The sequence below is a fragment of the Anolis sagrei genome, chromosome 11, assembly GCF_037176765.1.
Source record: "Anolis sagrei isolate rAnoSag1 chromosome 11, rAnoSag1.mat, whole genome shotgun sequence".
In the NCBI taxonomy this organism is placed as follows: Eukaryota; Metazoa; Chordata; class Lepidosauria; order Squamata; family Dactyloidae; genus Anolis; species Anolis sagrei.
In genome coordinates, this window is record NC_090031.1 from 6316630 (window position 1) to 6329600 (window position 12971).

At 44.9% G+C, this 12971-nt stretch overlaps 1 protein-coding gene across 6 annotated transcripts in view; it reads left to right on the forward strand.

The window, feature by feature from the left end:
* SCAI (suppressor of cancer cell invasion) overlaps positions 1-12971 on the forward strand; it is a 78741-nt gene that overhangs the window by 46750 nt on the left and 19020 nt on the right. For all 6 annotated transcript variants that reach the window (XM_060757427.2, XM_060757426.2, XM_060757429.2 and 3 more), the window contains 5 exons: positions 21-122; positions 2145-2246; positions 3463-3541; positions 9318-9417; positions 11491-11572. In XM_060757427.2, the coding sequence (XP_060613410.1) occupies positions 21-122; positions 2145-2246; positions 3463-3541; positions 9318-9417; positions 11491-11572 (465 nt within the window). The remainder of the gene's footprint in view (positions 1-20; positions 123-2144; positions 2247-3462; positions 3542-9317; positions 9418-11490; positions 11573-12971) is intronic.

The window sequence follows — 12971 nt, forward strand, 5'->3', positions numbered from 1 at the left end:
CATAACTGGTTCTCTTGTAGGTGAAGTTCAGCGAACTGACAATCGATATGTTCCGGATGCTTCAGGCCTTGGAGAGGGAACCGATGAACTTGGCTTCGCAAATGAACAAGCCCGGGTTGCAGGCAAGTCTCCTCTTTTATATCTTCCGGTTTAGCTGCTGGCGATGACTTTTTCCTTGGCTCAGAGTCACAGGACTTGGTCCTTCCTTAGAATCTCATGTGGACGAATATTCATATTCAGAGAGAGCGAGAGCCATCTTCCAATGAATAGTCCATATCTCCTTTAATAATAATAATAATAATAATAATAATAATAATAATATTGTAAAGAATTGGTGGGATCATAAACTGCAAAGGTAGTGGGAAATGAAAACGCAAAACTACTGTGGGACTTTCAAATCCAGACTGACAAGGTTGTGGAACACAACACGCCAGACATCACGATTGTGGAAAAGACAAAAGTCTGGATTATTGATGTCACCATGCCAAGTGACAGTCACATTGAGGAAAAACAACAGGAAAAACTCAGCCGTTATCAAAACCTCAAAATCAAACTGCAAAGGCTCTGGCATAAACCAGTTCAGGTGGTCCCAGTGGTCATTGGCGCACTGGGTGCCGAGCCAAAAGATCTCAGCCAGCATTTGGAAACAATAAACATTGACAAAATCACGATCAGTCAACTGCAAAAGGCCACCTGACTTGGATCTGCGTGCATCATTCGAAAATACATCACACAGTCCTAGATGCTTGGGAAGTGTTCGACAGGTGATTTTGTTATACGAAATCCAGCATATAGATCTCATTTGCTTTGACATACTGTGTTTTTGTGTCAGTAAAATAATAATAATAATTAGTAATAATATTAATTATTATTAATTTTATTAGTAGTATGCTGTGACATACTGTGTTTTTGTGTCAGTAGAATAATAATAATTATTATTATTATTATTAGTAGTAGTAATTATTATTAGTATGCTGTGACATACTGTGTTTTTGTATCAGTAAAATAATAATAATAATTAGTAATAATATTAATTATTATTATTAGTAATTATTATTAGTATGCTGTGACATACTGTGCTTTTGTGTCAGTAGAATAATAATAATAAGTAATAATATTATTAATAATTATTATTATTAGTAATTATTATTAGTATGCTGTGACAAACTGTGTTTTTGTGTCAGTAACATAATAATAATAATAATAATAATTATTATTATTATTATTATTAATTTAGTGAATGCTAGACTAGTGCACAGTATTTGTTTCATTTGGGCATTTGTTTCGTACTGTCCATTTGGAAGGCACGAAACGAAAGAGCCATTTTCAGATGAAACAAAAGGCAAAGTGAAAGAGATAGTTGCACGGTATCCGTTTCTTTGTTTGGTTTTTGGGCCACGTGGCGTTCCTCACTTGGACCAGAGAGTTCTTCTCCATGTGTCAGAGGAGGAGGCGTTTGGGCCAATCAGAGCCCAAGAAAAAACTGATGGCACCAGGTTATAGGTCTCCTCTGCATACCCAGAGGGAAACCATTAATCGGTAATGGTTTCCAGTAATCATTAGTAGATGGCTAGCTAAACAGCCACCAGACTGGCAATACTGTTTTAATCTTTATTTATTAATGTTCATGTTTAATTGTTATATTTGTTATTCTGTATTTTATGATGCAGCATTGAATTATTGCCAATTGGAAGCCGCCCTTAGTCCACCCCAAGGGTTGAGAAGGGTGGGGTAAAAATGCTAGAAATAAATAAAATAAATAAATAAATAAATAAACCTCTCAGAATCAGTGGGATCTTAAGCCCCACTTTTAAGGTGGGGTCTCTTCTGCATATCCAGAGGGAAACCCTTCAGAATCAGAGGGATCTTAAGCCCTGCCTTTATTTATTTATTTATTTGCTGTATTTGTATATCAGCGACTTGGCTTTAAGTTCAGTAGTCTGAAATTTTTTGTTCATTCAGACGAAAGAACAAAACAGCTAATTCGGAAAGGCCCCTGTTTTCAGAAGCAGCGCTCAAAAATGAAAACGGGGCCATATGAACGAAACAAACCAAAACGGATAGCGATTTGATACAAAATGCACAAGAGTAGTGAACCCTGCAAGAGCTGCTTTAGGAACATGTGTTATTTTTCTCTTCTACAGGAGACCACTGAGAAGCCGGCAAGAAGAGAGAACCCTCACAAGTACTTGCTCTACAAGCCCACCTTCAGCCAACTTTATACTTTTCTGGCTGCGTCATTTAAGGTTTGTGTAAAAGGGGATTTGGGCTGCGGCTGTACTTAATTGCACTAGAGGACCTTAAGGTTCCTAAGGAGAAGATTTAAACCTAAGCATCATAATAATAGCAGCAGAAACAATAACCTTTCTGAGTACAATTCAAAGTGCTGGTCTTGGCCTATAAAGCCCTATATGGCTCTGTCCAAATGTATCTCCCTCTATGTTCCACCTTGTAGTTTAAGATCCACCAGGGAGGCCCTGCTCTCGGTTCCACCGGCCTCGCAAACATGTCTGGTAGGGACGAGGGACAGGGCCTTCTCGGTGGTGACCCCCCGCTTGTGGAATTCGCTACCCAGCGAGATTAGATCGGCATCCTCCTTCCTTTCCTTTAGGAAAAAACTGAAATCGTGGTTTTGGAACCAGGCACAACGGCACTTTGGACATTGAACTGGACCATATGATTATTGTTATGATAATGGAAGTGACTATGTGATTGTATAATTATTGTTATTTTTAATTCTATTTGGGTATTTATGGTTTTATATTGTTGTTATATTGTGATATTGTGGCATCGAATTGTTGCCAGCGTTAGCAGCTCTGAGTCCCCCCTCGGGGGTTGAGAAGGGCGGGGTAGAAACGTTGTAAATAAATAAATAATAAACTTTATTTATACCCTGCCACCATCTCCCCAAGGGGACTCAGGGCGGCTTACATGAGGCCAAGCTCAACAACACATCAGTAAAAACAAAACAGCAAGCAAATAAAACAGTACAATTAATATAACTTACATATAAACAACGACACACAGAATTAAAAACCTTATGGCCAGGCCAGATGTTATAAATTTTAAATTTTTAAAATAAACACTGGGCGTGAACAGAGGTAAAATGTATCTAAGCAGAAGGGTTTTAAAAGATAATGTAGGGAGAGCAACTCAACGAGTAGTAAAGTTCTTCTGAGGACAGTTGCAGAGAATGAATCAGAACAGGGCATTGTTTCCTTTATTCAGGGAAGGCACGCTGGAACAGCCACGTTTTCAGGCTCCTCCTAAAGACTGCCAAAGTGGGGGCTTGCCTGATATCCTTGGGGAGTGAGTTCCAGAATCTGGGGGCAAAAGTCAAACTCGACCGTAGATTAAATGTACCTGTGTTATGCCTTGACAAGCAATCTACCTCCTTCTTCCTTCTGACGTCCATTGACTCCTTTTCCTTCTTCTTCTTCTTCCTTCCTGCTGATGTTTCAGGAGCTGCCGGCCAACAGTGTCCTCTTGATCTACCTGTCCGCCACCGGCGTGTTCCCCTCAGGTCGTTCGGATAGTGAAGGTACAAATAAAGGAATGCTCCCTGCCATGACGGGGCTTGAATTCTCTTTATGATCCGCAAACCCAGCAGGAGGCCCCCAAACTCCGAAGGGAGAAGCCAAACTCCGCGGCTCCTTTCCCTCTTCCCTCGATTACGAGTTTGCTTCTCGGTCCGCTTTTGGGCCACGTCATCAGAAGCATTTGTCTCGGTTCTGATGCTTAACCGGTTCAGATTGCAGTCCTCTTTGTGTGGTGAAGGCTCCTCTGCTGGAAAGGCCCGCTGTTAGGAATTGGGGGAGTTGAAGTCCAAAACACCTGGAAGGCCAAAGTTTGCCCATGCCTGCTCTGAAGTTTCCCCATTGGCGACAATGGACCGAATCTTACCAAAACAAAAACTGAACTCGGCTCCAAATTCCGTATCCAGTCTTCCCGACATCAGAATTGAGGGGTGGCCAATGTTGGTTCTTTCCTCCTTATATACTTGAGGTCAACTTATACACAAGTGAATATGGCAATCCGAAAAGAGAGATATTTCCAGGCTGCACACCTAATTCACTATATAAAGCAGTGGTTCCCAATTTGTGGTCCATGGACACCAGTAGTCCGCAAGAACTAAAATATGGTCCATAGCCTCACAATGATTACACCGTTGCAACGAAAGCGACGAAACCCTCTTATAGTGCCAAGACGTGTTAAATATGGTTTTCTGTGGGCGAGCAGATGGTGATTACTGCATGGCATATGTTCTGTATCAGAAACTAGGGCTGATGTGGTCTATCCAAAGCAATTTTCTGAATCAGTACCCCAAATAACCAAACCAAATCTAAAGTTGACCAAAAATTGATTCGTAAGCTATTAATGTTGTAGAGAGGTCCCTGGTCAAGTGGTCCGTGGTCATGTAGACCCTGGTCAAAGTGGTCCCTGGTCAAGTGGTCCCTGGTCAAAGTGGTCCCTGGTCATGCAGACCCTAGTCAAAGTGGTCCCTGGTCATGTAGACCCTGGTCAAAGTGGTCCCTGGTCATGTAGACCCTGGTCAAATTGGTCCCTGGTCATGTAGACCCTGGTCAAAGTGGTCCGTGGTCATGTAGACCCTGGTCAAAGTGGTCCCTGGTCAAAGTGGTCCCTGGTCAAGTTGTCCCTGGTCAAGTGGACCCTACTCAAAGTGGTCCCTGGTCAAAGTGGACCCTGGTCATGTGGACCCTGGTCAGAGTGATCCCTGGTCAAGTGGACCCTGCTTAAAATGGTCCCTGGTCAAGTGGTCTTTGGTCAAAGTGGTCCCTGGTCATGTGAACCCTGCTCAAAGTGGTCCCTGGTCATGTGGACCCTGCCCAAAGTGGGCCCTACTCAAAGTGGTCCCTGCTCAAGTGGTCCTTGGTCAAAGTGGTCCCTGGTCATGTGAACCCTGCTCAAAGTGGTCCCTGGTCAAAGTGGTCCCTGGTCAAGAGGACTCTACTCAAAGTGGTCCCTGGTCAAGTGGCCCTTGGTCAAAGTGGTCCCTGGTCAAGTGGACCCTGCCCAAAGTGGTCCCTGGTCAAAGTGGCCTTGGTCATGTGGACCCTGCTCAAAGGGGTCCCTGGTCAAAGTGGTCCCTTGCCAAGTAGTCCCTGGTCAACTGGTCCCTGCTCAAGTGGACCCTACTCAAAGTGGTCCCTGATTAAGTGGTCCCTAGTCACAAAAAGGTTGAGAATCACTGATCCAAAGCAATTACCTGGCCCCCCTTTTCCAAAATGAAAAAAAAAAGTAATTTGTCCATCTGGGCAGATTTGTTCTCAAGCTTTTCACTCTAGATTGGGGAAAAGACACTACACAAAGAAGGATCAATAGCCCGGTAAGTATCTGAACCGTACCTCTAGTGTCAGAAACGCTGAACGCTTTCGCGTTCCGGCCCATTTTCAACACAGTTGGGCGCTCGATTGGCCGATCTCAATTTGTGGCTGTGCTTGAAAAGGGCGTTTCTGCTCCCTCTTTTGTTTACCATCATGACAATTCAAGCCCTTGTCATGACTCCGGCGACTTCCTGCCACCTCTGCTTCCTTCCCTACGTACTTTTTTGTCCTGCTGTGTTTCCTTCCCTCTCCCAGAAAAAAATACATATCGAAATTGGCTGAAGTGTGTGATCCCACGTTCGCCCATAACTAAATTGTGTCCCAAGTCAATGTTGTATTCGATTCACTCCATCCACCGAAGACTTGCATTCCTTTATAAAATGCATGCTTGTTTCATCTCCCTCGCACGATCCGTAAACCTTTCCAGAGACATTGGGGGAAACATCAATGTATTTACATGATGTGTTGTCGAAGGCTTTCATGGCCGGAATCACTGGGTTACCGTGAGTTTTCCGGACTGTCTGGCCATTTCCAGAAGCATTCTCTCCTGACATTTCGCCCACATCTATGGCAGGCATCCTCAAAGGTTGTGAGGTCTGTTGGAAACTAGGCAAGTGGGGTTTATACCCCTGTGGAATAATGTCCCTGTGGAATAATTGGCTTGATTAGCTCTGAATGGCCTTGCAGCTTCAAAACCTGGCTGCTTCCAGCCTGGGGGAATCCTTTGTTGGGGTTTTTTTTTTGTGTGTGTGACTTGAGAAATTGCAAGTCACTTTTGGTGTGAGATAATTGGCCATCTGCAAGGACATTGCCCAGGGGATGCCTAGATGTTTTGATGTTTTACCATCCTTGTGGGAGGCTTCTCTCATGTCCCTGCATGGGGAGCTGCAGCTGATAGAGGGAGCTCATCTGCACTATCCCCAAATTCGAACCTGCGACCTGTCGGTCTTCAGTCTTGTCGGCACAGGGGATTAACCTACTGCGCTACCGGGGGCTCCATATTTGAGATAGGAATATATACATATATATATGTATATATTCCTATATATAAAATATGTATATGTATATATTTATATTTTCATATATATACACACACACATACACACAGACACACACATGAGGGTTGAATGAAAAGTAATGCCTCGTATCGACATATCGGTGTTCAGTCCTGCCAGCGCAAAGGTTTAACCCATTGCTCCACCGGGGGTTCCTTGTTGGGAGGTGTTAGCTGGCCCTGATTGTTTCCTGTCTGGAATTCCCCTGTTTTCTGAGTGTTTTTCTTTTACTGTCCTGATTTTAGAGTTTTTAAAGACTATTAGACAGATTTTGTTCATTTTCATCGTTTCTGTTGAGATTATCCACATGCTTGTGGAGTTCAATCGCTTCTCTGTGTAGTCTCCATCGGGACCTCGAAACACAGCAACATTGCCCAGACACAAATCAAGGAACACGAAAGGCACTGCAGACTAATCCAACCTGCGAAATCACAAAAATGCTGTTATCACTTTAAAAATCAGACTACACAGAGAAGCTATTGAAATCCACAAGAAGCATGTGGACAATCTCAACAGAAAAGGAGGAAAGGGATGAAAATGAACAAAATCTGGTTCCCAGTATTCAAAAACACTACAATCAGGACAGTAAACAAAGAGCAACACTCTGAAAACAGGGGAATTCCAGACAGGAAATAATCAGGGCCAGCTAAAACCTCCCAACCAAGGCAGGAAGCAGCCAGGCTTTGAAGCTGCAAGGCTGTTCGATGCTAATCAAGCTGGCCAGTGGCAACATTCACACTTGCTTCCAACAGACAAGAGTTCTTTCTCCCACCCTGGACATTATTCCACAGAGATATAAACCCCACTTGCCTAGTTTGCAACAGACCTCTCAACTTCTGAGGATGCCTGCCATAGATGTGGGTGGAACGTCAGGAGAGAATGCTTCTGGAACATGGCAAGACAGCCTGGAAAACTCACAGCAACTATTTACCTGATATTTTGATTATTATTTTTATAAAAGCAGTTGTAGGCCTGCCTCTGGTGTGCTTTGGTGCTAAGTATTCCCCTCTTGGCTTATGTTTTCATTATTCGCCATGAGATCTTTTAATCCCCCCCCCCCCCAAAAAAAAATCTCCTTCTACCTATGCCTTGTAAGCCAGATGAGTCTACGGCCATTGTCAACAACTAGATCGACAAAAACGTCATCTGTTTGGGAAGATTACCGATGTCATTCCCCATTTGTATTGCTTGCGTTGACAGCAACTCTGGAAAGATTTTGTGGGAAAGGATAAATGTCAGTCCTTGAATGTCCTGTTTGATCACAGTGTGTGTTAAGTGTTTATATATCGGTCTTTTCTGCATGAAATAAACACAATTCCAGTTACATAAAGGTTTCCCCTTGGCATTAAGTCTAGTCGTTGTCCGATTCTGGGGGTTGGTGCTCATCTACATTTCTAAGCTGAAGAGCCGGCGTTGTCCATAGACACCTCCTAGGTCATGTGGCCAGCATGACTGCATGGCGCACCGTTACCTACCCTCCAAAAAACAGCAGAAGGGACTTAAAAACCCAAAAAAGCTAAATGATGAAAAGCTAAGTGACAATACAGATAAAAGGGAAGAGGGAGGGAAGGAAGGAGAGAAAAAGGGAGGGAAAGAGAGAAGGAAGGAAAGAGAGAAGGAAGGAAAGAAGCAAAGAGCAAGGGAAGGAAAAAAAGAGGTAGAGAAGGAAGAGAGAAAGGAGAGAAAGAGGGACGACAAGAAAGAAGGAATGAGAAAAGAAAGGAGAGAAAGAAGTAGGAAAAGAAAAGAGGAAGGAAGGAAAGAGAAGAGGAAGGAAGGAGAAAAAGAAAAGAAAGAGGGAGCGAAGGAAGGAGAAAAAGGGAGGGAAGGAAGAAAGGAGAGAAAGAGGGAGGAAAAGAAAAAGGGGGGAAGGAAGGAAAGAGGTAGAGAAGGAAAGAAGAAAAGGGAAGGAAGGAAAGAGGGAGGAAAGGAAGAAGGGAAAGAAGGAAAGAAAGAGGGAGGGAAAGTTGGCTACAGCAACGCATAGCGGGTACAGCTCGTAAATAATAAATTGAATCACTGAGTTGAAAGAGACCTAATGGGCCATCGAATCCAAACCCATTCTGTCAAGAAGCAGGAAAATCACATTCAAATCACCTCTGACAGATGGCCATCCAGCCTCTGTTTCAAGGCCTCCAAAGAAGGCCTTGAAAGCAGAGAGTTCCACTGCTGAACGGCTCTCACAGTCAGGAAGTTCTTCCTCATGTTCAGATGGAATCTCCTTTCCTGTAGTTTGAAGCCATTGTTCCATTGCGTCCTAGTCTCCAGGGCAGCAGAAAACAAGCTTGCTCCCTCCTCCCTATGACATCCCTTCACATATTTATACATGGCCCTCATCAAGTCACTTCTCAGCCTTCTCTTCTGCAGGCTAAACATGCCCAGCTCTTTAAGCCGCTCCTCATAGGGCATGTTCTCCAGAATCTTGATCCTTTGAGTTGCCCTCTTCTGGACACCTTCCAACTTAGAGTCAATATCTCCAGTTGTGATGCCCAGAATTGGACACGATATTCCAGATGTGATCTGACCAAGGCAGAATAGAGGGGGACACTATAGAGGCCTAAATCCCATTGGCTTTTTTTGCTGCCGCATCTCACTGTCGGCTCATGTTTAACTTGTTGTCCACGGGGACTCCAAGATCTTTTTCACACGTACTGCTCTCAAAATTCAACAGGAGATTTTGTCCCAACCAGATTTCCACCAAAGCATAGCAGAATTCGATAAATTTGACCCGTGTTCTGGTTTCATAATGGTAGAAAACTACATAAGCAAGAGAGGTGAAAGGAGCTGGACTGAGTCAAACACACACAAGTAACCTTGTCCATTCTGGCCTGTCTCCCTTGTGCTCTGTGTTTGTTTCCTTTGCCGTTCCCACTGTGTAGCTGCCGTTTATTCTGGCTCCGTTTTTTGCCGCCTGCAGGCCCCTATGACTTCGGAGGCGTCTTGACAAACAGCAACCGGGACGTCATCAACGGGGACGGCATCCACAAGCGGAACCAATCCTACAAGGAGATGCACTGGTGAGTATCACATGGCCTTTATGGGCATACATAATCTGTAGGATCGTTTAGGATTGCAGAGTCAGAACATTAGGTCCAAAAGTAAAAAAAAGAAATACCGTATATACTCGAGTATAAGCTGACCCGAATATAAGTCGAGGCACCTAATTTTACCACAAAAAACTGAGAAAATGGATTGACTCGAGTATAAGCCACTACGGGTAAATTGCAAAATAAAAATACATAAATAATAATAATAATAAATAATAATAATAATAAAACTTTATTTATATTTATACCCCATCTCCCCATGGGACTCGGTGCGGCTTACATGAGGTCGAGCCCACAATACATCAATAATAAAGAAATAACAACAGTAATACAAAACAATAAAATAAAACTAATAACAGAAGATAAGCAATAAACATTAACAGTAGCACAATGACATTTAAAAACCTATGGCTGGGCCAAATGTAATAATTAAAATTTTAAAAATAATGTTGAGCATGAACAGGTGAGATATGACTAGAATAGAGTTTTTGGAGAGGAAAGGGCATGCAGACATATTTAAGGACATATTGCTAAGGGTTTTCCTTATTCTGGGAAGGCACACTGGAACAACCACATTTTCAGGCTCCTCCTAAAGATTGCCAGAGTTTGGGCATGCCTGATGACCTTGGAGAGTGAGTTCCAGAGTCGAGGGGCCACCACCGAGAAGGCCCTCTCCCTCGTCCCCACCAATCACGCTTGTGATGCAGGTGGGAGTGTGAGCAGGGCCTCTCCAGATGATCGGAGAGATCGTGTGGGTTCATACACAGAGATGCAGTCACGCAGGTAGACGGGTCCAAAACCATTCAGGACTTTGGAGGTAAGAACCTGAACCTTGAATTGGGACCGGAAAAAGAACGGCAGCCAATGGAGCTCCTTAAACAGAAGGGTTGACCGCTCCCTGTAAGGAGCACCAGTTAACAACCTGGCCGCCGCCCGTTGAACCAATTGAAATTTCCGGGCCGTCTTCAAGGGCAGCCCCACGTAGAGTGCATTACAGTAGTCCAATCTGGAGGTGACTTAAGACATGGACCACCCTGGCCAGATCCGCCTTCACGAGGTATGGTCGCAGTTGGCGCATGAGTCTTAATTGTGCGAAGGCCCTCCCGGCCACCGCCGACGCCTGAGCCTCAAGCGTAAGTGATGAGTCCAGGAGGACACACAGACTGCGGACCTGTGACTTCAGGGGGAGTGCAACCCGGTCCAACACAGGTTGCCACCCTATACCCCGATCCGGTTTACAATCGATCAGGAGGACCTCTGTCTTGTTGGGATTGATCCTCAGCCTGTTCCTCCCAGCCACAGCGGCCAGGCACTCGTCCAGCACCTGAGGGGCTTCCTTGGAGTTAGGTGGAAAAGAGTAGTAGAGTTGCGTGTCATCTGCATAGAGATGGCACCCAACTCCAAAACTCCGGATCACCTCTCCCAGTGGTTTCATGTAGATGTTAAAGTGCATGGGAGACAGAATGGAACCTTGTGGGACCCCACAGGTCAAAGGCCAGGGGTCCGAGCAGGCGTCTCCCAGCTTCACCATCTGGGAACGACAGAACTGTGCCTCCAAGGCCCATCCTGGAGAGTTGTCCCGGAAGGATACCATGATCGATGGTATCGAAAGCCGCTGAGATGTCCAGGAGAACCAACAGGGTCACACTCCCCCTGTCCAGCTCCCTACGGAGGTCATCCACGAAGGTGACCAAAGCTGGTCCTGATTGTTTCCTGTTTGGAATTTCATTCCTAAGCCAAAGAGCCGGCGTTGTCCATAGACACCTCCAAAGTCATGTGGCCGGCATGACTGCATGGAGCGCCCTTACCTTCCTGCTGGAGCAGTACCTATTGATCTACTCACATTTTCATGTTTTCGAACTGCTAGGTTGGCAGGAGCTGGGGCTAACAGCGGGAGCTCATGCTGTTCCTTGGCTTCGAACCTGCGACCTTTCGATCAGCAAGTTCAGCAGCTCAGCGGTTTAACCCACCGCATAACTATATCTCTTTCCCACTTTGTGGCCCACTTTGAATGCTCCCTCTCGTCCTCTGTTTCTATTTCAGCCTGCACCCGGGAGATCTCTATCCGTACACAAGGAAGCCTCTCTTTATCATTGTGGACTCCTCCAATAGCGTCGCCTACAAGGTAAGGCCTGCGTTTTGGGGAAACATTCATTCTAGAGCAGTGGTTTATGTATTTATTTATTGACAGTATTTATATTCTGCCCTTCTCACCCCACAGGGGACTCAGGTAATAGTCTCCCAGGCAGGAAGCAGCCAGGCTTCGAAGCTGCTAGGCTATTGAATGCTAATGAATGTGGCCATGTGCAACATTCATGCTTGCCTCCAACACTTTTCACCTACACAATTCACACCAACAGGATCACTTTTCTGGAGACCTACACACTACATTGCACAAAAGGGGCCCTGTCATTCCTGAAAGTAAACAGGTCTTGGTAGTAGGCGACTCCCTCCTTAGAGGAACGGAAGCTGTCATTTCCAGACCGGATGGGATGGCTCGAGAAATATGCTGCCTACCGGGGGCAAAAATACACCATATCACTCAGAGGCTCACCAGGCTCCTCAAGCCCTATCACCGTCCTCCCCTCATGTTGATTCATGTAGGAACCAATGATACTGCAAGGCATACGTTTCAAAAGATCACAAATGATTTTCGAGCTCTAGGAGCAATGCTAAAAGAATGTAATGTACAGGTGGTCTTTTCATCCCTCCTCCCTGTTGTAAGACACGGACCCACAAGAGCCAGAAAAATAGTACAGGTCAATGACTGGCTTAGAAAATGGTGTCAGGAGGAATGCTTTGGCTTCCTCGACCATGGCCTGCTATTCCAGGAGGATGGCCTACTGGCAAGGGATGGGGTGCATCTCACACAAGTAGGAAAACACCTTTTTGCTCACAGACTCGCAAACCTCATTAGACGCACTTTAAACTAGGTCCACCGGGGGAGGGGGACAACAGCCTTGCGAACACTACTTTACCCATAATGTCTGGGAATCGCCAGAAGGCTAAACGGAGGGCTGCACAAACACAACAAGGACCAAGTACCAAAAGCACAATAATCCCAATTAAACAGCTCAAGGGAAGATCCCAGGGGCTCACATGTCTTTACACTAATGCACAGAGCATGGGAAATAAACAAGACGAACTCCAACTTCTAGCACTACACCACAAATATGATATCATAGCCATCACTGAAACCTGGTGGGATGACTCCTATCACTGGAATGTAGATATCGAGGGGTATAACCTCTTTCACAGAAACCGAACAAAGGGGAGAGGAGGCGGAGTAGCCTTATATGTCAAAAACTCTTATGCGGCAGAAGAAATTCAAGACAGCAATCTGGGAAACCAGCTTGAAATCATCTGGATAAGAATCAAGGGAACTGGGACTCAAAAAGATGTCGTTGTAGGCATCTACTACAGACCCCCAAGCCAGGAGGAAGATCTTGATGAAGTCTTCTGCCAACAGTTGACCAAACAGGCACAGAAAAGAGATGTAGTAGTCATGGGCGATTTCAACTATC